This window comes from Cibotium barometz, chromosome 59, assembly GCF_041138505.1.
Source record: "Cibotium barometz isolate CiBa-2024 chromosome 59, ASM4113850v1, whole genome shotgun sequence".
Lineage (NCBI taxonomy): Eukaryota > Viridiplantae > Streptophyta > Polypodiopsida > Cyatheales > Cibotiaceae > Cibotium > Cibotium barometz.
This window is the reverse complement of record NC_141104.1, coordinates 35,713,889-35,738,952: the sequence shown is the minus strand read 5'-3', so window position 1 is coordinate 35,738,952 and position 25,064 is coordinate 35,713,889. Positions and strand designations below refer to the sequence as shown.

At 39.1% G+C, this 25,064-nt stretch overlaps 1 protein-coding gene across 3 annotated transcripts; it reads left to right on the top strand.

Moving 5' to 3' along the window:
- The first annotated feature begins 13,717 nt into the window (after nucleotides 1–13,717).
- On the top strand, nucleotides 13,718–21,000 carry LOC147605763 (Core-2/I-branching beta-1,6-N-acetylglucosaminyltransferase family protein). 3 transcript variants are annotated; one of them, XM_086793598.1, is made up of 10 exons: nucleotides 13,718–14,565; nucleotides 18,739–18,889; nucleotides 18,981–19,081; nucleotides 19,181–19,252; nucleotides 19,366–19,456; nucleotides 19,535–19,615; nucleotides 19,704–19,763; nucleotides 19,851–19,973; nucleotides 20,321–20,359; nucleotides 20,443–21,000. In XM_086793598.1, exons 2-10 carry the CDS (start codon nucleotides 18,761–18,763, stop codon nucleotides 20,572–20,574), a joined length of 828 nt encoding a protein of 275 aa, XP_086649724.1. In that variant the 5' UTR covers nucleotides 13,718–14,565; nucleotides 18,739–18,760; the 3' UTR covers nucleotides 20,575–21,000. The 3 variants fall into 3 exon arrangements, with proteins under 3 accessions (XP_086649724.1, XP_086649722.1, XP_086649723.1); XM_086793596.1 differs by having other exon boundaries at nucleotides 13,841–14,565; nucleotides 18,791–18,889; XM_086793597.1 differs by lacking the exon at nucleotides 19,181–19,252 and having other exon boundaries at nucleotides 13,841–14,565; nucleotides 18,791–18,889.
- Nucleotides 21,001–25,064: the final 4,064 nt, after the last annotated feature.

The window sequence follows — 25,064 nt, the reverse complement described above, 5'->3', positions numbered from 1 at the left end:
ATGACACTTATTAATGTCCTCAAATGGAGGAGTATATTTGTTAATCCAAAATGGGATTAACAGGCACCTAGGGTGCTAAGGAAAAAGATAAAAAGTTAAGATATGAGGCACATAGGCCTAGATTGGACTTGGACATGGGAAGGAGAGAGGAAGACACTTTTAAGGCTCCAACACTTAACACAAAGAGAATCAGTGGCCTTAGGAGCACCACCACCACCACCTGTTGAAACCTCACAACATGAGCTTCTCCATAAATTAACTCTACAGTTGTTGGAAAGCTTGAACCTCAACTTGATGCAAAACCCTAGATCACAAGCACCACAAGAGGCTGGAAGAGTACCAAGAAGGCAAGCACAGGAGCTCATTTGCTATAAATGTAATAAACCAGGGCATGAGATGTATAATTGCCTATATCCAAAAAAAACCTCAAGGAGGTATATACCTAGTGCATCGCCCACCTCAACCACTTATGAGAGATGTGCCTCCACCTCAATAGGCAGCTGTGATTCCACTAGTACCACCGGCACCACAATCACCACCGGAGCAAAAAATCGATTGGTCAATGTGTTAGGCCTCGACACACTTAAAAAAGAACCCATATAAGAAATGGAGGCCTTGCAAACAATCAAGAGGACCAAAGCTCAACATATGGAAGAGAAATAGAAGATTCAGAGGAGACCATTAAAGAGAAGAAAAGCCAAGCAAAGGAGGAAGGCGAGAGTAGCAAGAGAGTTAAGAAAACCAAGAAGACTAAGAGAAAGATTACTATGGAAGGCTTTCCTTTGGGTAAAGGTCTCAAAACTTATAATCTTTTCATTGATTTAAGTTTACAAAAGCCTAATATTACTTATCCACAACTCTTGGAGTTACCACCCCTTTTGAGGAAGCAATGGTGGGCAAAACTATCTTGCACTAGGATCCACATGAAAAAACATGTTAGGCCTATCAATTTAATTAAATCCAATCCCCACAAAGATGTTGTCCCAATTTTGCTTGGGTTAAGGATCATCACAAGATATCCAAGGTGTATATAGATGGAGGGGTCGAAATGTGTGTAATGTCAGAGAGGACTATGCGCACAAGTTAGGTCTAGAGGTCAAGTCTCCATCCACATTCAAGGTAACTTTGGCCAACAACTCTAGCATAAAGTGTTTTGGGTATCATTAATGACGTGAGAGAGAGTCACTATTTGTACAATGGAGGTAGAAGTTAACATGTATGTGATTTCTAGCAAAGGGGAGGGCCACCTGATTATACTAGGAAGGCCTTGGCTCATGGATATGAATGTAGATCAAAGGTGGGGAACATGAGTGTTGGTTCTGAATCCATATGGTTCTAAAGGGTCTTCTAGCCAAAAAATCACCTATGATATGTGCAAGGGTAAAGAAGTGGATTTGAGATATGAGACCACAATAGATGAAGAAAGTAGTGAATAATCGACCCCACTAAGATTGAGGAAGAAACATTTAGCACTGAAAATGATAGTTAATTTGATGTTATGGGCCTTGCTTTTCAAAATAGGGAGGCTAAACAGGAACTAGGGATACTACAATTGACATATATAGGAACTGAAGAGAAATTGAAACAAATGTTGGCATTAAACCTATCACCAAAAGAGCAAGTAGCCTACATCAACATACTTAAAAGGTATCCCACTCTTTTCAAAATAGGGAGGCTAAACAGGAACTAGGGACACTACAATTGACATATATAGGAACTGAAGAGAAATTGAAACAAATGTTGGCATTAAACCTATCACCAAAAGAGCAAGTAGCCTACATCAACATACTTAAAAAGTATCCCACTCTTTTCATCACTAGTTATTTAGAAATCATACTTAAAAGGTATCCCACTCTTTTCATCACTGGTTATTTAGAAATCATAGGAGTAAGGGATATTGAGCATCATATTGAGTTAAAAGTAGAAGCAAAGTATATGGTTTAAAAGTTAAGAAGGTTAGGTGTGGTGCAAAGAGATGCCTTGTTAATAGAAGTAGAAGTGAATAGATGTTGAAGGCTATATTTATTTATCTAGTAGAGCTCTGAATGGGTATGTCCTGTGGTGGTGACTCCCAAAAAGAATGGAAAGTGGCAAGTTTGTATTGACTATAAGCCCCTCAATGCAGCCACAAAAAGAGATCATTTCCCTTTACCATTCCCGGATGAAAATTTGAATGAGGTGGATTGATGAGAAGGGTTCCATGATTCGATGAAATTTTTTACATTCTCCAATCTTGCCATGATGGAGTATGTGGTGGCCATTTTGCACAGGAAAGTAGAAAGATCTTATTGGCACGTTACACTTGGCCTAGCATACACAGGGATGTCCAACATTGGTGTAGGGCTTGTAAAGCTTGTCAGCTTGCAAGAGATAAGAGGCTCACTCATGAGCCACGAAATCCCATTTTCTCTTATGGTCCATTTGAGAAACGGGGAATTGATACCATTTCTCCCCTCCCAAGAACCCAATCAAGAAACGTTTACATTATTGTGACTATTGATTACATGATCAGATGGGTAAAAGCAGTTAGCACTAGGAGAATAACAGTTGAACATGTTAGTAAGTTCGTGCTTAATAATATTGATGTAGGTTTGGAACACCCTTGGAGCTGGTATTAGATCATGGGCCAGGGTTCAGAGTAGATGTTCTTCAAGAACTTCTAGATAGAATGAAGATCAAACACATGTATTCCACCCCCTATTATCCTCAATGCAATGGTTTGATGGAGAAAGCTAATGGGGTTTTGTACAAGATAATCACCAAAGTATGTGGAGAGCAGACCTATGGATTGGGACAAACACTTGACAACAGCCTTATGGGCTTATATAACTTCATTCAAAGCAGCAATGCAATTTACACCTTTTCATCTAGTGTATGGCCAAGAGGCCTTATTGTCTCTAGAAGTGGAGATTCCAAGCCTTAGAATTTTGATAAGGAGCCAAGTTGAGCTGCAAGAGAAGTTTAAGGAGTGCCTACTAGACCTACAAAGGCTTGAGTTTGATAGAGATCAGGAAATTTACTTTTACATGGAGCACACCACCGAAAACAGAGACAAATTCAATGAGGCCCTCAAGGAAAAATGTTTAAGGGAATGTATGCTTGTCTTGAGATATAATAGTAGATTGGATAACATGTTTGAGTCAATTTTTTTCAAAGGTGGGAAGGCCCTTTCATTATCAAGCAAAACTTTTCAAATGGCAGTTATATATTGCAAGACTTGTCTGGCAAAGTACACAAAACTAGGGTCAATAGTGGCTGGAGGTTAAAGCCATACTTTCAAAGAATCGAACCAGCACCGATGGAGGCCATGACAATTCATCAAGAGGAACTTCAAGAAGTAGAGGAACTCACTAAGAAAAATATCTTTGATGTGGGGGATTTTACCACATCCCTCATCACTAATCTCTGTCATTCATCTATGACTTAGAGATATGAATACCTCCTCTAAGCTAGGGGGAGGGCTAAATATGAGATATGTTTTATAGAAACCTTTTTTTACAATTATTTTACACCTTGTCACTACTATGGGTATTATTTTAAACCTTATAACTTATGTACAAATCACATATTTTTATCATTTTTTCCTTGTTATTTATCATACACATCACTATGTTCCCCCTACATCTATGTATATATATGTACATTAAGTGTTTTAACTTCTATTGTTGGGTGGTTTTATCTAGAGCAACAATAAGTTTCAACTTATTAAGGGAAAATATCTCCATAACTCTTGACAAACCAAGTGCAATGAAGTCAAGAATGGGTGGGAGATGTACCTTAGTTATCGATATACATTATTATGTAATGAGTAAATAAGTCAATATTTTTTAATATTATAATATTATTGGGGGTTCATGCATGTCTTACTTAAGATGGATACAAGGGAGTGCTGACATGATCTTACAAGTGGGGATAACTTTGACCTTACATTAAAGTGCTAAGTCCATACACCATGTGTATTCACATGCCTTATTCTTTTGTGGTGAGTGACTAAGGAAACGTCTTCCAAAATAAAGAATGTAAAAATGAAGGGCCCCTCTTAGAAGACTTTTGTTTTGGGGTAGGCAAATTTGATTTGATTTTTTTAGTATCTTCCACTCAAAATTTGGCAATTAAAGTTCAGGAATCTACTTTTTAAGTCGTGGAAAAGTTTTATGTAGAACGGGTCGCAAATTTCAACTTTGCTTTTTGAAGCTTCTCAATCTGAGCTACACACAAAAAGTTACAAAGCCAAAACACTGGCTTACAAAAATTTTGGACAGCTTGCTCAAATTTCTTCCTCACTTCTTCTCTTACCCATAATCACACTCCCCAATTTGTAATATTTTCACCCCACATACATTTAATATGACCTTTGAAAACCTTGGCTCAAATGGAAAATTGTAATATCTTTTGGAATCTTCCTCCACCACCTTGGACCTAGCAACAGCTAAGACCTCGTCCAATTACAACCTCTTCATCAAACCACTTTCACACCACTTATATCTTGCTAAGGGAGTTCCCCTTCACCTATAAAAAGGGGCCATCTATCATCATCAAGGGGACATCTTTCTTCTTTCCTCTTTAGCCCTCAAGCTTATGTTAACCTCCTTCTTCCCAACACCCATGCCATCATAGAAGTCTTCTCCCCATGCTCACTCCCTCACCTTAGCTCTCTACAAACCTCTACTTATCAACCCATGTGCTAGTGCCTTGGGGCTGTTTTCTCTTCCATGTGCTTCTTGCCAATGCCATTAACTCATCCATATGTGATTAGTGTATAGCTCATAAATCTCCCTCTCCATGTACTTTGTCTCCAACCATTAATAAGCAAGCTTGGGTCTACCTCCACTTGGTTTTGAGCATTGGTTTCCATTGGTGAGTTGCCTTTTGGTATGTGTGTATAAAATGGATGCCTTTGTTTTGTTCTTCCATTGTGCTTCTTTTAAGATTAAGAATTCTCTAATGTTTGTCTTTGTGAGTGTGGTTCTCTTGGGAGGTGATAGAGGCCACCTTTGAAGGAAACTCCTCTCAATGTAAAAGAACAAGAATAAGAGGAATACCTTCCTCTTTTTCGTCTTCTTCGTCTTCTAAAATCTTCTTTCTCGTTCTCTTGTTATTACGTAAAAGAAAGAGGAATAAGAAATCTAGAAAAAAAAGTTTTTGTATTAAGAGAATCTAGAAGAAGAGGTTTCTATAAGAAGAGAATCTAGACTCAAGAAGTTTCTATAAGAAGAGAAACTAGAAGAAGAAGTTTCTTTTCTTCTTACTTCTTTTCTTATGTATAGGAAGAAGAAGAAGAGAAAGGGAAAAAAAACGCATTATCTTCTTCTTTACTTCTTCTCCTTCTTCTTTACTTCTTCTCCTTCTTCACTCTCACATGAGGAGAAAGAAGTGAGGGAGAGAGAAGAGGTAAGGGAGCAAGAAGTAAGAGAAAGGTGAGTTTTAAATTTATCTTCCTTGATGGCTTGCTTGATTGTGTGCTTTAATCTTTGCTTGCTTACTCTATCACACTAATATAAATAAAAAGGCACTTTGCGATTAGAAAAACCCGAATTTCTATATTAAAACACCACTGAAACTAAGCAATAGGTGAGACTACCCCCGCAATAGGTTGGCCCACTGCAAAAAGAGGAAAATGTTTGTAGAGATAGAGGTTGCATGCATGCATATCCTCCCACCTTAATGGGAGGGAAAGATTGAAAAGACAAGGCCATTTAGTCATGCCTACCCGAAAAAACTCTTGCAATAACCTTGTAGTATGCCTTACTAAGTTCTAAGATTATAAAACCTATTGTGAGAGTTTATATAAGGAAACAAGGGACCCTCACCAATAAGCCTAAAAAATAATAAGGTTTATTGTGAGGGATATATAAAGGATTTTTGCAAGGTCTTTTAAAAAACGAGGACCATTGCAAGGCATGACAATTTGTTGAAAAAATTTCTTCAACTGCATAGAATTTTCCTCGCTAGCTATCCTTACTATGCCCTCATACTACTATTGCAATGATCACACACACACACACACACACACACACATCTATGTACAGATATATATATATATATATATATGTGCACGCATACGAGAGAGAGAGAGAGAGAGAGAGAGAGAGAGAGAGAGAGGCATTTTTTGAGCCTCGGGAGCATGTTATTACGTGAACATTGCATTGCATGTATGTGTTTTGTGTCCGTACTTGTACATTTACTACCGTTATGTGCATCTCGCACAAAATTTATCTCACGCAAGGATGCTCTCACTTGGTCTTGCTCGAGGTTGTTTGGTCATGGCAAGAGAGATAGAAGTGGCAAGGTGTAAAAGCTAAGAAGATGGAGGTTTGATGCTGTCAACACAAACCCAATAATTTTTGACACACAAGATTTTAAGCAGAGTGTCATTTTTGCGAATTAATGGGTGTACATGAAGAATTCTGAGGAAAGTAAGATCGGCAACATCAATAGGTGCTTTATGGGAAGAATCGCCGTGTACAACTAAAGGGCAGCGTAGAACAAGACAGTGGGTGAGCGCACGTACAACGATGCAAAAATGGGCAATTAAGCGTCGTGTGCACATGCGCCGCGACAGCCGTCACGTTTAGCTCCCAGACCAAGGCTGCAGCAGCAGCACGCTATCGTCCCGTAGCCCGGGACATTTTTCACTGGATGAAAATATGTGTTTAAAGTTATATATCAACACTATGTGGGATTAAACGCACTTCAACGTGGAGAGTCTCTCCCTTTTTAAAAAAAAAAGCGCACACACAACACATACATTGTGATTTTACACACACCAAAGGTCTTGATAAAAAATTCTACGATTATATTGATTGATTATGTGCTTTGAATATCGAGACAACACACACACATATGCCCAAGAATGACGACAACACCAACAATGATATAAATAAATTCAGTAACATCTAGCAAAAGGAGATAACCTCTTTTCTTTTTCGCTCTTCATTTGAGCCAAAGTACATTTGTGATAAACATTGATAATAAGTACATTTGCGATAAACATTGATAAACCACAATATTAAAAATTCCATCATCAAACATATTAAATATTTTGGTGAATTCTTGTGATACACATTTCTTTTGCACACTTGTCAACATTATCATTGTAAATTCAGTGCATAATATTTATACTCAAACTTGATTTGTTTTTAGTGATTGCATGATACATTATAAACATTGCAAGAATATTTATCACATAGCATTTGTGGAAAGGTGTGGGGGTTGAGCATTGAGTTTGATTGCATTGCATACTCTTAAACAATGATCATAGACGCACATTCCAGCCATAGGTCCTTTTCTTGTTGGGCTTAGTTTTAAGAGTTGAGGAGAGTTGTCAGTTTTGAGCATCCCTCTTGCTATGTGTTCTTGGGTTTGGGTTTACCTCCAGAGCTTAAGCTCAAGAATATTTCCTAACAATGGCATGCCCAGGACTCAAGCTTTTGCTTTGTGGTCCACTGACATGAACCTACAAATTTTAACATGGAGCTCATAGTGCATTCCTATTTTTGTTTTAAGTTGCTTGCTTTTCTTTTAGACTTATGGCATAATTGGACTGCTAGCATAAGAATTCTAGAAATTTTATAACCCAAACTGTTGAAAAAGTTGATAAAGAATGTGAGAACTATTTAGAGCGTGATGAGGCTAGTTTCCAAAGCATTTGGGATGAGTTTCTTGATAACCTAGTTGATAACCAAACTTTAGAGACCGAAGAGATCCTTGCAAGTAAAGGAAAAGGGGAGTGTAAGGGAGATAATAATGCAATCAAGAATCCTCTTAAACCTAGAAGGGTTGATATAAATCCTTATGATGGGGTTGAGAGTGAGGAAGCAGACACTCATGTTAGAGATTTCATTCTTCAGTGTATGGTAGCTAGATACATGTACCCCAATGAGTGGAAAGCATGGTTCCCAATAACTTTGAGCGAAAAAGGTAAAAATTGGTTCTATGACATGGAGAAGCATGAATCAGATAGGATCACTACCTGGCTGGGAGTGGTTAGTAGGGGCCGTTCTTGAGTAATTTTCACCTACCTTGAGTAATTTTCACCTACCTTGAGCCTGATGCAATCAAGAATCCTCTTAAACCTAGAAGGGTTGATATAAATCCTTATGATGGGGTTGAGAGTGAGGAAGCAGACACTCATGTTAAAGATTTCATTCTTCAGTATATGGTAGCTAGATACATGTACCCCAATGAGTGGAAAGCATGGTTCCCAATAACTTTGAGCGAAAAAGCTAAAAATTGGTTCTATGACATGGAGAAGCATGAATCAGATAGGATCACTACCTGGCTGGGAGTGGTTAGTAGGGGACGTTCTTGAGTAATTTTCACCTACCTTGAGCCCATTAAATGCCCTAATTGCCTTGGGTGGTTTCTTTCAAGAAGAAATTGAGACTGTCACCAGAAGCTATGGGGGTAGATTTGCTAAGTTTAAAATAAAACATTGTGATCCTTATAGGTTTGATGAAAGATTATTGATAGAGAGCTTTAACAAGGGTTTGTTGTGCTCATTTTGCAAGTCCATGTGAGGTTAGCAAGGCCACTATCACTTGAAGATGCATAAGATGCATTCACCAAAACGTATGAGGTAGAGAAAGCTATTTTGGATACAAATTTAGCACTACGACTTAGAGCTATGAAAGAGCCAGAGAGAAATGAAATTCAATATAAGCTAGCAATTTCTAGAAGCATGAAAAATTGTAGCCTTGGTGAGAGAAACCAAAATAAGCCAGCAAACACACACAATGTATCATTTCAAGATGATATAGGGAGTCACAAGAGCGAAAACGGGATTCCGCAAAAGGCTAGAGGGCCATAGAGAAGAAGATGATTGATATTTGGAGAAGAAAAGAAAATGGGATAGTAAAAACACTTAATAGAAGCCCAATGGATATGACACCATTCTAATTGGAAATATGGGTTTACACTACCAGGCTAGTTTCCCCGCGCGGATGCCACTGTTGCATGAGAAAATGAGACTGCCAGAAGCTTTGTGGGTAGGTTTGCTAAGTTTAAAATAAAACATTATGATCCTCATAGGTTTGATGAAAGATTATTGATAGAGAGATTTAACAAGGGTTTGTTGTGCTCATTGCAAATCCATGTGAGGTTAGCAAGGCCACTATCTCTTGAAGATGCATTCACCAAAACGTATGAGGTAGAGAAAACTATTTTGGATACAAATTTAGCACTACGACTTAGAGCTATGAAAGAGCCAAAGAGAAATGCAATTCAATATAAGCTAGAAATTTCTAGAAGCATGAAAAATTTTAGCCTTGGTGAGAGAAACCAAAATAAGCAAGCAAACACGCACAATGTATCATTTCAAGATGATATAGGGAGTCACAAGAGGGAAAACGGGATTCCGCAAAAGGCTAGAGGGCCATAGAAGAAGATTATTTATATTTGGAGAAGAAAAGAAAATGGGATAGTAAAAACACTTGATAGAAGCCTAATGGATATGACACCATTCTAACCGGAAATATGGTTTGCATTAGCACGCTAGTTTCCCTGCAGGATGTCACTATTGCTTTTTTTTTTTGAGCCTCAGGAGCATGTTATCATGTGAGCATTGCATGGATGTGTTTTGTGTCTGCATGTTTCCATTCACTACCGCTACATGTATCTCGCATAATATTTGTCTCACGCAACGATGCTCTCATTTGGTCTTGCTCAAGGTTGTTTGGTCATGGCAGGAGATAGAAGCAGCAAGGTCTAGAAGCTAAGAAAATGGAGGTTTGATGTTGTTAACACAAACCCAAGAATTTTTGATGCATAAGATTTCAAGAACAGTCATTTTTGTGAGTTAATGGCATCCTACAATTCATCTCGAATTAATGTGTATGTGAAGAATTATGAGAAAAGTAAGATTGGCAACATCAAACATCAAGGAAAGCAAGCTTTGTGAAGCAAATGTGAAAGCCATCAAGACAATGTCCTTGGCAATGCATGTGTATGTGAAGAATTCTAAGAAAAGTAAGATTGGCAACATCAAACATCAAGGAAAGCAAGCTTTGTGAAGCAAATGTGAAAGCCATCAAGACAATGTCCTTGGCAATGCATGTGTATGTGAAGAATTCTAAGAAAAGTAAGATTGGAAACATTAAACATCAAGGAAAGCAAGCTTTGTGAAGCAAATGTGAAAGCCATCAAGACAATATCCTTGGCAATGCATTGAGAGCAAGGCCATGATTAGGTGTTTTTTTTTTGGGAAGGATCACTGTGTACAACTAAAGAGCCACACATAACAAGACGATGGGGGGAAATAAAAAGTGGGTGCAAGTGCGTACAACAACACAAAGAATGGGGAATCAAGCGCCATGTGCACATGCACCACTACAGAGCCGCGATAGCCACGTAGCGTGGATAGCAAGCAAGGCAAAAGGCAGCACCAATAGCATGCTACTAAAATTAAAGTTATATCTAAACCTTAGTATACAAGGGCTTTTTATAGTGGGATTAAAACCACTGCAATGTCGCAGTTTCTGGAGAGTCTCTCCCTTTTAAAAAAAAGAACACACACAACACACACATACATTGTGATTTTAAGCACACAAAAGGTCTTGAAACAAAACTATACAATTATATTGATTGATTATGTGCCTTGAATATCGAGATGATACAGACATATGCCTAAGAATAGTGACAACATCACACCACCACAAACAAATTCACCGACACGTAGCGAAAGGAGATAAGCTCTTTTCTTTTTCCCTCTTCATTTGAGCCAAAGTACATTTATGATAAACATTTATAAACCACAATATTAAAATTTCATTCGTCAAACATATTAAATATTTTTCTGAAATCTTGTGATACACTTTTTTTTGCACACTTGTCAACATCATCATTGTAAATTCACTGCGTCATATTTATACTAAAAGTTGATTTGTTTTCATTGATTGCATGATACATTATAAACATTGTAAGAATATTTATCACATTGCATTTGTGGAAAGGTGTGGGGATTGAGCATTGAGTTTGATTGCATTGCATATTCCTGACATTGAACATAGACACACACTCTAGCCATAGGTTCTTTTCTTGTTGGGCTTGGTTTTGGGAGTTGAGGAGAGTTGTCAGCTTTGAGCATCTCTCTTACTAGGTGTTCTTGGGTTTGGGTTTAGCTCTAGATCTTAGGCTCAAGAATATTGAGAGAGAGAGAGAGAGAGAGAGAGAGAGATCTTAGGCTCAAGAATATTGAGAGAGAGAGAGAGAGAGAGAGAACACAATGTTGTTCTCATTGCTATTTATTGAGTGTAGACATGCCTTTTAAGTGATATAAGTCTCTTGTGAGACTAAGCACTATGATATGGTGTAGACATGTCTTTTAAGTGACGTAAGTCTCTTGTGACAATGAGCACTATGATAAGGTGTGAGAGGCATTTATAACCATTTTACATTGGGGCTTGGCCATCTAAGCCCATAGTTGGTTGGTTAGGCCATGTGGATACTCAGGAGATTTGGCAGCTACATAGTTTTGGCAATGCTTCTTCTTGGCATTCCCATGATATCGAATAAGCACCTTGAGTGGATGTAGCGATTAAGTTTTAGAGGTATTGTTAACATTTGAAATTTTGAAAAGGCTTCTAAAAGTGCATTAATGCTCTTTGCATGCCTTACTAAGTTCTAAGATTGTAAAACTTATTGTGAGAGTTTCTATAAGGAAACAAGGGACCCTCCCAATAAGCCCAAAAAATAATAAGGCTTATTGTGAGGGATACACGAAGGATTTTTGCAAGGTCTTTTAAAAAAACAAGGACCATTGCAAGGCGTGACCATTTGTTTTGAAAAACTTTCTTGAACTACCTAAAATATACTATTATAGTGATCACACACACACATCTATTTTTGCAAGGTCTTTTTAAAAAACAAGGACCATTGCAAGGCGTGACCATTTGTTTTGAAAAACTTTCTTGAACTACCTAAAATATACTATTATAGTGATCACACACACACATCTATTTATAGATATGTATATATATTTATACATGCATACATAAACACACATGCATACATACATACATATATGTATGTGTACACACATACGAGAGGGAGAGAGAGAGAGAGAGAGAGAATGCTATTCTCATTGCTATTCATTGAGTGTAGACATGCCTTTTAAGTGATATGAGTCTCTTGTGAGAATAAGCACTATGATATGGTGTAGACATGCCTTTTAAGTGATATGAGTCTCTTGTGACAATGAGCACTATGATAAGGTGTGAGGGGCGTTTATGACCATTTTACATTGGGGCTTGGTCGTCTAAGCCCATAGTTGGTTGGTTAGGCCATGTGGATATCGAGGAGATTTGGAATCTACATAGTTTTGGCAATGCTTCTTGGCATTCTCATGATATCAAATAAGCACCACCTTGAGTGGATGTAGCAATTAAGTTATAAAGGTATCGTTAACATTTGAAAATTTGAAAAAGTGCATTAATGCTCTTTGCATGCTAAAGTGTTGCCCACTTAATCTTTATGAAGGAGTGATTCTCACCTCAAAAAACAATGATCATGCATAGTCCTTTTAAAGCCCATGGTTTGTCCCTTGATAAGCTTAGAGTATGGGGCATGATAACTTGTTTAGAGATGCTTCTAATTTTGGAAATGAAGAAAAAGTTTTGGTAGCATCCTAGAGGAAGAGGCTTTAAGACCATAGTAAGGCACTATAAGGTGGGTATATAAGCTTTGCTTCTTGGATTATATTAGGGCCGGTATAGTTTGCTTGTTTGAGCTCAGCTTGCCCATATGCATGGTAGGCATCAAAAGATCAAAAGTGTGACCAAATTGCATGGGGTCCTACATTGGTCGTGCAAAGTGCTTACCATTACACTATGAAGGGTTAATATGAGTCCTTCAAATAAGATTTTGTGGTCCTGATCACCCTTCAATTTTGAAGGCAATCACTCACTCTAGAAAGCAAATTTTATAATGGGGACAATTTCAAAGTGGAGTAATTATTGCATTATTGTCTTTTGCAGAGCATTTGCAATATGAGAGGTTGCAAAGTGCTTACCATTACACTATGAAGGGTTGATATGAGTCCTTCAAATGAGATTTTGTGGTCCCGATCGCCCTTCAATTTTGAAGACAAGCACTCGCTCTATAAAGCAAATTTTATGATGGGGACAATTTCAAAGTGGAGTAGTTATTGCATTATTGTCTTTTGCAGAGCATTATCATCCCATCTTTGGATAGGAGTGGGTGTCCATGAGCAGTGATGTGAGGATGTTGGGCAAGAAGTGGTATCTTGTTGAATGAACAGCTTTTGGCATAGATATATGGAGAGACCATGCTACGTATATATCCTCAAAGCTCCATTGTTCTGTTTCGGGCAATGAGAGAGTGGCAGTTTGGGGGCTTCAATCAGAATTGTAACTACAAGGTGAAAGTCGGCATGTCACAATATGCAAAGATCCATTGTCCAAGGTTAATGGGTGGTGAAGATGGACTCGCCAATATGTGCAAGAAGTGTGTGTGAGAGAGAGAGAGAGAGAGAGAGAGAGAAAGAGAGAGAGATTTTGTGTGTGGAGAGAGAGAGAGAGAGAGAAAGAGAGAGAGAGATTTTGTGTGTGGAGAGAGAGAGAGAGTGTGCTAGGCCAAAACTGGGCAAAGGGTCCTACTTTGGTCATACAAATTCCATGGGGTCAGCTTTGGGCGTGCGTGGGTATAAAGACGGTTTCCGCACAGTATATGCGTGACTCCCCACCCCCGTAGCCCATAAGGAGGAGGGTTGGTGGCGAGCACACCACTAGCACGACGAGCTTCTCAGACAGGGACCTTGTACGTTTTCTCCATTTCTTACGCACCACCCTGCCTTTTACTGTGCCCCCCCATCATGTTCTGCCTTGTACATGCGTCCTTGTTTCTTTTCCCCTCACTTGGCAGCTTTCTTGGCTATGGCGTTCTGATCAGCTCTCCTGGTTTTTTTGGCTTATTGCATCGTTCCGAACCTTCGTTCCTCACTGTTTTCCTGGCTATGGCGCCTTTCTAAATTTCGCTTGGTAGCATTTACTCTCTTCTTGGCTATGGCACCTTTCTGAAGCTTGGTAGCTGTCATGGTCTTCTTAGCTGTGGCATTTTTGTTAATCTGATCAGAGGCATTATAGCTTCTATTGTAGATCGCTAGCTTTTTACTGTCTTGTTTGGCTATGTCAGCCTTCTTTATTGTCTTCTTGGCTATGGCATTCTTGCTGATCTGATTAAGGGCCAAGCTATTACGCAGATCAGAAAGCCATGTCGCCACGGAAGGTCTACTCGCGCCGTGTCGTGTGGCTTGCGTTTCTGACGGTGCTGGTGTTCATCTCGCTGGTGGGGGGAGCTCTCTGGTCTTTTAGGGTTTCCTCGCCATGCTTTTTTCTGTCTGCGAAGTTGTGTGCGCCACTTCTGAAGATGCAGGGGGCGGTCTCTGCTGAGCCTGCGAGGACAAAGACGGACGAGGAGATAGTGTCGCTGGCGGTGAGTAGAGAAATTTTGTGGCAGGCAAGGGTTCGCTCCTCCCATCCCAAGCTCGCCTTCATGTTCCTCACCAAAGGCCCTCTACCGCATGAGCGCCTCTGGGAACGCTTCTTCCAGGCAAGCACCACGACCCCTCTCTGTTTTTTCAAAAAAATGCATGGACCCAGGTGCTGTTGCATTGCTTCTCAATGCCTTTCTGTCTTCATGAAACCATGTCAACCGGTATGCTGTTTCATGTGTTCGCTTCTGCACATCGAAAGGGGGGAGAGGGGAAGATTTCTGCATCCGTTTGCATGGTGTCTTTATTTTCTAGCAACAAAAGATCCTCTCTCTCTCCCCCCCCTCCCCCCCCTCCGGGCCTCCCAACAACACACATACGCACACATATACCTCAGAAAATGCTACATCGTGCAAGTAATGCAGACAATATCAGAAAGAAATTATGTATGGAAATAATGTAGGTCAGAAATAAATTATATATTGAAACAATGTAGGCAGAGTACTATGAAATGTGCTTCATCAAGAAGACGCTAGTTAGATAATGCAAGCTCTGACATGGCAATCGACAAATTGCTTTCAATTCACCAATTTTGTGGTGATAGTGCCTTCTGACATAGTGGACCCAGGTATCTTATGGTAACTCTTCTTACCACGAGGGGGGAGATCATGGGTGATCACACATGAAAAGCCTTGATGAGGCTGATCTCCTTAGGCCCTCCCTATTTTATATCATAGCACATTTAAGTTTGAAAATAACCTGATTCTTAAACTTTCCATTGGTAATGAGAGGCAGGTTGGTTTTGTACTATTCCATTCTGGAAGACAAAAGCAGTTAGATCAAAATCACTACCCTCCTGCCGACCCACCCTTGCAGGGGTTTGCTCCCTTACCTGCCCATTATCATATGTTAAATTCTTTTGGTTTTCCATACTCCATGGCCACTGTTTTCTAGTGCAAAGATGGTAAGTTTGCAAGGTGCCTACGGTGATCACTTGCCCGTTATCAAAAGTGTTGTCTAGCAACACTATGCCCTGTGCAATGAAGGCAACCACTTGGAGATAGCTGGTGAATCTTTTCCAACTGTCTCACTGAGATGCGATTGTGAAACATGATCTGGAGTTCGTGGTTGGGGGCCCACATCAAGTTTGATAGAATCTTCCTTGTCTGATGAGGAACACCTCCGGACTCTTTGCCGAGAGAGAGCTAGAAATTCAGTATATTCATATGGTACAAAAAGGTACCCTAGATCTACAGCCATTGGTTGCCTTCTTGAAAAGGTGGAATACACCAAAACAGTCCTACACTAAGGACCCTAAGGACCCAACTCATAAAGAGTTGAGAATGAATACATTGATGAGCCTTGAGTGCCTTTTATTAGCCCTTGGGAAAAGTGAAGTGTCGGCCAGCCGATTGGCTAATAAATCATAAAATGCTACGTTTTGCAGTCACCTTGCCATGTCATGATGCCCCTTCAGCCGCCTTGGTCTTTGGTGTTAACAATGCAAAAATGGGATTGATCATGGTGATAGACACAAGATTAAGCATAGATTAAGGTGGATTATACCACACTAAAAACTCCATGAGAGAGAGAGAGAGATTGCACACTCAACACAAGTTCTCTATTGCATATCACAAATGAACCATACAATGATATAGGCTCTCTAGCCTTATCCCACTTTACATGTCATCATCCATGTGGCAACTCTTTTTCTACTCTTTTGGTCAACACTCACACACCATTCAATATTATATGTGGCATTCCTATCTTGCCACAATATCTTGCACTTTAGGGTGCTTTCCCACATACACACAACACCACGATTACATCTCTCAACATTTGGTACAACCGACGTCTCCTGGAAGCAGCCGACAGTACCCTTTCATGCAGCCGACAGCATCCTGGTCTTCTCCAAATCCACACTAGCCAATTTGCACTCTGTGCTCCATAATCCTGGTTCTATTTGGTTCTTATACTCTTTTTTTGGCTGCCTCTTTTGGACCAGCATCTGAGAATGTCCATGGCACTTTATGCACATGACACTAGAGGTGCTGAATTGGTGAAAAACACGCAACACAAAGGTGGCTGTTTTTGGTCCAGACATGAAAATGTAGTCAAGTGGTTCTTCAACATCAGGTATCCCGGTGGTGGTAGAATGAGGGCAGCCATGGGGTATAGAGGCCCTAGGTAGGTAATGTGGGTTCGCTCATATGCTCAGCTTGGTTACAAGTTTTCAAGAAGGGATCTAGCTCTTAGCCCAAGAAAGGTAGAAGTTTGCAGCCCAAGGAAGGGACTAGAAGAATAGTTAGACATTTTTCAATGTAGAACAGAGCATTAGGTATTGGAGCAATCCAAGGTTGAAGTAGAGGGTTTTCAAGACAAGATCCAAGTGGTCAAGTGTGCCTCAAGTTTTGGAAGTGGGATGCCAAGGGTGGAGTCCACATGCAGTAAAGGGATGATGTCAGTCATCCAAAATTTGTTGGATTCCCATCATCAAGCTTAGTAGGAGGGGATGTCACATGCATAACATGTGGACATGCTAATCCCTAGTTTTAGGTTGTGTTTAAGCACCTTTTGGGGCAGTAAACAACCAAGATTAATGTTAGGGATTTTTATTTGTCCAAGGACCTGGTGGTGAGTTGTTGCATTGGCCGACCAACATAGGGGTAATTAGAGCCTATAAATAGGCAAGATCACTTTCTTTTGTATTCATCTAATCCCAAGCTTTGTGGGACAAGTCATAACTATAGATTACCTTTTGGAGGCCATGATTGGCTAGGATCTATGTACATCTTGATACATATATACAGAAAACACTATTTCAGCACATCTCTCTCTCTTCTCTCTGTTCATCTTTGCATTTTTGCACAAGACATTGTGAGGGCAACAAAAGGACGAAAGGACCAAATGTACGAGAGATGAGGTCAAATCAAACAGCATGAAACAAATGAGTGTATATATGATGAAATCCAGTACAAGAGCTTGGTGTGAGACTCTGAAGGAGCAGAGAAGGCTGCTGTCATGTGCTGATGCTGAGGGCGGAGAAGGCCGCGATCCAAAGCAGATGGTAGGCTGCTGTCCCGAAGTAATGAGCAGAGAGGGCTGCCGTCCTGATGTCGAGGTAAAGGAGCAGAGACGGTTGCTGTCCCGGTGATGGTGATGAGGGCGGAGAGGGCCGCCATATGAGCTGAGGTAAAAAAACGCTGAAGAGCTCTACGGTAGCAGAGAGGGCTGCTTTCCCAATGATATGATGTAGATATAAAACGCTGATGTACTGTAGACGTAGGCTGCTGCAGAGGTGTAGTTCTGCTCCTGAGAATAAGAAGCACAAGTGCTGCTGATCCTGAGAGGGAGGCCGACAGTAGCTGCAGGTATGCGCTGCAGATCCAGAGAGGAAAGCTGACAGTAGATGCAGGTATGAAGTGATGCACTGCAGATTCAGAGAGGAAGGATGGCAGCAGCAATGAACAGTAGTGATAAGCAGCCTGTAGATGACGAAGCGCCGGTAGCAGCAGAAGCAACAACAGCAGCAGGTTTAGCTTGATGATATTCTTGTGGTTGTCTGCTGATTTATGAGGATTTTCTTATATATATGCTGTAGGGCTGCTGGTCGGCCAGGGAGAGCTGTCAGCCAGCAGCAAAGACAAATAAATGCCAAAAAAGATCCTTTTGGGCTGTGTAAAATACCAAGTTGGGCATATTTTCACACAGACATGCAATTCTTCTGCATGTTACTGTTAAATCCACCATATTTCCTGGATGATAGTCTTTAGAGCATGAACCTCCATTCACCAGGCCAAAGCATTCGATGGTTCATGCAAAGTCCCACCTTCTGTGAGTGGAATCCCCCCCCTGTTGAGTGGCTTGCACACCATAAAGAAACTCTATTGATGTTCAGACTTTTTCTGACATATGTGTTAACTAGCTGTGGTGTTGGTTTGCTGTGAGTTGCTATAGCATTGCTTGCCAAAGTTTCAATGGCATCAGGGCTGTATGGGTTTATGAAAATGAAATTGATCCATGCTCTCTTCATGTTAGTTTAGTAAAACTGGACCGCATGCTGTATTGCATATTATGACTTGGATGTATTTTCAATCTTTGCTTGCATTCATTCTACTGATCTGAAAAGAAGGGTTTGTGATCAAGTGTAGCAAATAAGTTAAAAGGAGAAGGGTATATGCATCAAAATGGGGTCAAGGGAGAGGGGCAAAGTCCTAGCTTGAGGTCCTAGCAATTGGGGTATGTGGGAGTTTACCGGAGGTAATGACATTAAACTACTGGTTTGGTTGCAGTTTATTGTAGAATTGACACAACATGGGATTCATTTGCACCTGCCATGGCCAGGGGCACGAGGGCATGTACTCTGTCTATGTGCACGCTTCCGAACCAGGGCATTCGCGGAAAAGTCTGGTGTTCAAGGATCGTGAGATACCTAGTAAGAAGGTATTTACCCAAATTCGTCAAGCTCTTGCCTTCCTGATTAGTAGTTGAATACAGTTATGGGTTAAATGTTAACCATGTGAACATCTTGTAGGTGGCATGGGGCAAAATAGATATGATCGATGCTGAGAGACGTCTACTTGCTCATGCTCTTCTAGACAAGGACAATGAGTATTTTGCATTGCTGTCTGAAAGGTGAAGAGCATCTTATTCTTTTGATTATCTTTTTTCTTGTCAAAAGTGCGCCTCATTTTACTTTTGTAAGCACTCAAACCTTTCTGCCTCTGCTTTTAGCTGTGTTCCCTTGCGGGATTTCAACTATATCTACAACTATTTTATGAATGCAAGCCTCAGTTTTGTTGATTGGTGAGAGGAACAACCCCAATCATCTACTGCTTGGATGCAAGTTGGTAGACTTTGCTAAGCTGTTTTTTAGCATCAATAGGCTGGTTTGGGTTTAAAGGTTTGTTCAATTGCAGCTTTTATGATCCTGGTCCTCACGGGGCTGGCCGCTATCTGAACGGGATGAGACCCGAGGTCCGAAAGGAGGACTTTTGGAAGGGTGCCCAGGTATTGCGGTCTCAAAAGTCACATTTTTACAACAATGGAATGAAAATGGTCACATCTGAAGGATATGTTTGTCGCCAGTGGTTTGCAGTAAACAGAAGGCATGCCCTTCTGATAATAGCAGATTCCCTGTATTATAAGAAATTTCAAAGCTTCTGCAAGGTACTCTTGATTCATTTCCATGAATAAAGTTATTGTATGTGATGTTGTAAGCTAGGTCACACATAACAGATTGTCCTGCTGTATACAGCCAGGGGATGAGTTTCGTAACTGCTATCCAGATGAGCACTACGTCCAGACTTTCCTCCATGTATGATACGTGCTTTGACACATCTTTGTTAAGGTCTTTTTCATATTTTCTTCCGTAGTTCTCAAGGGAAAATGGACATTTTTTCAGATGGTGGATCCCATGGGCATATCCAACTGGTCTGTCACACATGTGGATTGGAAGAATCAAAAATGGCATCCTCGGTCCTACAAAAGGGAGGAGATAAATTTGCAATTACTTAGGGAAATCCAGGTTTGTTTGTATTCATGTGGTTAATGTACATTTGATTCCAACACTCTCTGAAATTTTGTGTCTGCATGTGGATGTGATATGCTCGAATTTAAGGGAGATTTCAAACCAAACAAGGGGGAAACCTCAATCAATTTGGTGCCTTGTACTGCCAACAAGGCCCTATATGATTGTCAGTGAAAAAGATGTCATGATCCCACTCATAAACTGGTCGCGCTTTATCTGCGCAGTCCTCAAAGATCTGATTCTCTCCCGAGTGCCATATGCTCGAAGGTTTTCCATGTGCCTCTTGATTCAAAATAAGCGGTGTGCACGTGTGTGTGTGTTGTTTTTTTGGTTTTTTTTTACAGAACATCAATGAAAGCTTACATGTCACTAGCGACTCCAAGGTAAGCAAGAACCCATGTGTTTGTCATTAAAAGCTTGAGGCACAACATTTGGTGAATTCTGAGCCATCAACCGTTTTGTGTAGAAGCTAGAAATGAAACGTCCATGCATGTGGAATGGAGTGCAGCGCCCTTGCTATCTGTTTGCCAGGAAATTCATGGCAGATACAACCAATCGTTTGGAAACTTTGTTCAGAAATATTACAGATGTGGAGTGACTCACATGTTTTGCCTTAAATGGGCCATCTTACAAAGAAAAGTAGATCAATCCCCCCTCCTCTCTCTCTCTCTCTCTCTCTCTCTCTCTCTCTCCCCCCCCCCTGTTGGGTGCAACCAAAGGGTAGCTGACCAGGTCTGGGTCTTCTACCACCACTTCCCACCGGGTGCAACCAGGAATTAATTGACCAGTCTGGTTTTAAGCCTAGCACGTTGTCCAGCAGTTAGTGATTGAAAGTCTCCAGCTTCAAGCTTATTGCCCACTTTTACACAGACCACCCACTCAGTTTTCTCTTCTAAATAAAAGGAAGTGAAATTTTCAGAAGTGAGTCACGCAAAGCTAAAACAAAGCATGGAACACATGTTTTAACATTTATGGTTCAATGGGTACCGTATGAATCAATAAAATTGGGATTCTTCACCTAGTACACATTAAGAATCATGAAATTAACTAGTTTTGTTCTTCCCTTTGTACGATTCCATCACTAGAGCATTGAACAATGGGCATCAGAATGATTCAAATGGAGTCCTCTTGGGCTTTATAGGCCAACGGTCTCTCAAAAGAGATTCCAGGTAAAGAGGTACAATGTTCAAAGCAATTCTTGTGGCATGTATTTTTCTATCCTCCCGCAACAAGGAACCCAGAATTATAAAAAATAAGGTCTACAAAAAATGATCGGAAAACCTCCCACAACACATTACAAGCTCTTGATGTAGTGCTGAATCCTATAGAGCCAAATCGTTTGATTACTCTTACAAGCTCGTGGTGAATCCTAATGTCAAATTTTAAATTGTCACATTACCCTTACATTACCGTAAGTATCAATTGAGCCTAGTTTTTGTACAAAAACATTGCTCAGATCAACGTTATAGCGCGCACAAACCATATTTAGTCAGAAAAACAAAATGCAAGGAACTCGGCTTTTTCCTTTTTGATTGGATGTTCCGAGATCAACTTCTGCATGAACAGTTTGGGGATGGGCCAAATTATTGTTAAATCTGTGTGTATATCTAGTGGAGAGGAAGGTTACCTTGTGCAGCTCAATGACAAGCATCCAGAACCCTTGATTTTCTTTTTCCACCTAGTTGGGGAGGTGAATAGACGCAAGGTAACCAAAGTATGGCAAAAAATACTCAAAACATATCTTCTTTCATCATCCTCTTATTACATTTGGATGAAAGCCTTCCTTCATACTTTTTCTTGCACTACCTTTGTACACGTGAATTTCTAGTTTTTTTTTTAAAGTCCAAATAATGTGTACATCTTGTAATATCTAATCCAAATCGATATCTATGTTCCATGGATACCCATGGTACTTACTGTATGTTTATGGGCTACAGAATGGCTAAGATTTTTTTATTGCCCTTATTTTATATATGTTTATTTATAAAACCTGTATGCATGTAGTGTATTATACATTTATTATATATGTTAGTTATTGCCCTCATTTTAAGCTAGCTATAAAACCGGCATGTAGTGTACATTTTGCGAACTATAACCAGGTAGATTGAGGAGTTTTTGTTATTTTGATTGGTTGAAAAAAAAGTGGTTTTATTGAGCAAGTCTCCAAGGTGCCATAGCCAAGTGTGGATACTTCTTGGTGCATTTGTCGTATGCACCAACCCACGATCCAACTGCTACGAGCCTAGTTAATCTTGGTAATATTCAAGGCTCGAAATAAATGTTTTTTCAAACCAATCAAAAGGAAGGCCAACTCTCAATGCAAATGGTTATACTCTCCCATTTTTATTTTTTATTTTTTAGTACTGGTTATATCAGAAATTGTTATCACTTTTCGGTGGACATGGCAGGCAAAGTGACCCACCTAAACGTATTTTCAACTGCTACCATGGCAGTGGTGGGGATTGGTTACTAGTGGGTTGGTTGTGTTTGTAATCAAGTGTGGGTCGTAAAGTTGAACCGTTGTGTATAATAAAAGGATGATTGAGAAGCTAAAAGATTTAAAAATCCATGCATGCACGTTGCTAATGATTGAATTTATAATTTCTTCTCTTTGGGTGTACTAGGGTGCTTGAAAAAGGCCAAAGTGGAGAACATGCTATATTTCCACATCCACAAATGGCCATGAACAAATGATGTGATATGGAATTCTTCTAGCATAATAGAATGAGGCATTCTACCTTGAGGTGTTGGGTTAAGTGATATGTCCTGCTCCATGCTTTAAAGGGAAATTGCAAGGATCGTTGCCATCAAATTGCAATGAAACAACATGAGTAGTAAGAATTGAAGGAAACTGAGCTATTGTAGGAGAGGAGCTAGGTCTATGCATAGGTCGCATAAAGAAGTAAGCATGTGACTATGCTTTTTTAAGTAAATTAGTAGAATGGGGAAAACATTTGAAGAATTAGGAGAGAATAGAAAGCGTCTTGCATATCTTATGTCCTATGAAGGCGATTTGGAGTACAAGGAAAAGGAAAGTCATGTGTTGTTAGCTCGTCCATGGCATCCTCACTCCGTTGTCACACCAAAATGCTTCTTTTCTTATGGGGTGAAGGGAGAGCTCTCCTTCGTAATTGTTCTCTCTCATAAAAGGCGGGGAATGAAGGGGAAGCTAATGCAAGAAGACAATGCATAAACAAACCTAATGAAGCAAGCATTCATCTAGCATGCATGAATCCAATAGCATACAAACAAGCAAGAAAAGGAAAGAGGAGAGCTCACAAGTAGACTTTTGCAAGGGCATGATTATGTATGGCTTATCGTCAGAAATAAATTTTTCGGGACCTTTATGACACTTGCCAAATATTTCTAAATCTCAAGCACAAAAATTAGAGAAAATCGTACTAAGGAATAATTTTAAGACATTAACCTTATGTAAATAAAATAAAATAAACAAGAGCATAAAAATAAGAAAGAGATCATCATTGACAGAAGATTGGGTTGAATCTTCCCTGGATGAGTGCATTGTACCACTCAACTATATTTATATGTATTAGGGCTTTCTTTTAAAAAAGATAATTCCAAAAATAAAGCACAAGTACTTTTGAGTTTTGAGCATAAAAGCTCTTATAAAAATATAGCAAGCTATAAATATAAAGTCTTGGGCCTAATAAAAGTATAAAATATTAATTGGTATGTACAAAGGTTGAGGCCTCAACTTTAAAAAAATATTAATGTTAAAATATTAAATCATAATAAGTGTTTATATGTCTTCTAAAATATCTCATAGTGGTCCAATACATGTTCCATCCACGGTTAACATATAATTCGTTACTTAATTATCGTTTATATCCAAATTAATCTTAGTTAATCTCGTACATAATCAATTAAATACATTAATACTAACTATATCATACCAGCGTATACAATTGATTAAACACATTAATCTTAAAAAATAATATAAATAAAAGATGTATCCAAAATAAAAAATTCTCGAAGTAAAATAATGGGTGTCTTCATAGAGGTTATGACTAATATTTTCTCTTACTCAGGTTAGCCTCAATTGTGTAGATGGTGTATGTGGATAAGATTTCGATAAGAATGAAAGAACTTTTATGTTATTCATTTAGTATCTTTAATAGAATAAGTTTATAGTGTTTAAAACTTATGATAATATAAAGCTTGAATACTTTGATAGCTTTGGAACAATAAAGCTTGTAAGGTTTAATGAAAAAAGCTTTATAAGGTAGCTAAGATTTAGCTAAGCTTTGAGTTGAAGCGTATGAGAATTTAAATAAAAATTCATTAAGTGAAAACTTTTAACTCTTTCAAAAATCCAGATTTTGCAAATAACATAGGTGTTGACTAAGCTTTGATATTAAAGCTTATGAAGTGTATGGAATTTGGCTAAAGCAAAGGCTTTTTAAAGCCTTTAAAACTTTTAGAGCTTTTAGGTATAGAGCTTGAAATTAGATAGTAAATCTTTGGCCTTATGAAATTGTAGAGCTTTCGAATAAAAAGGCTTTAGAGCCTTTTAAAACTTTTGAAGACTTACAGAAACCTTAAATTTTTAAGAGCTTTGAAGTATTAAAGGTTATAGAGCTTTTTTTACTGTATAAAGGTTGAAAGGATTTTAAAGCTTGTAAAATTTTAAAAATTTTGAAGCTTTAATGCCTATTAAAGAAGAAAAATTTGTGAAAATATAAAGCTTTAAACCTTGTAAGGATCGAAAGCTTGTAGATTTAAAGCTTGGTAGCTTTAAAAGCTTTTGGGATCTATAAGCTTTAAAGATTTCCTAGGCTATAGCTAATAGCTTTAGCTATTAGAAGTATCAAAGAAAAGACATATATATATATATATATATATATATATAAAGAGAGAGAGAGAGAGAAAATTACAAAGCTTTTAAAGCTTTGAAGTTAATAGCTTGGAAATACAAGCTTTTAGAGCTTTTTGTTAGAAACTAGTGGCTTGACCTGTTCCTGATGGGTAAAGAGTATTCTTGCATTTATATTTGTGGATCACAAATCAATGTAGTAGAGAGAGGTGTTGCTCTAGAGTCCTAAGGTCACGGGTTCAAGCCGTCATTTT

Bases quoted from the DNA above. Each gene is read 5' to 3' on its own strand.
- LOC147605763 (XM_086793596.1), top strand. From the start codon at position 14,227: ATGTCGCCACGGAAGGTCTACTCGCGCCGTGTCGTGTGGCTTGCGTTT. The intron at 14,566-18,790 runs GCAAGCACCACG...TGCCATGGCCAG, and splicing joins TCTGGGAACGCTTCTTCCAG to GGGCACGAGGGCATGTACTC. The intron at 19,974-20,320 runs GTTTGTTTGTAT...TTTTTTTTACAG, and splicing joins AATTACTTAGGGAAATCCAG to AACATCAATGAAAGCTTACA.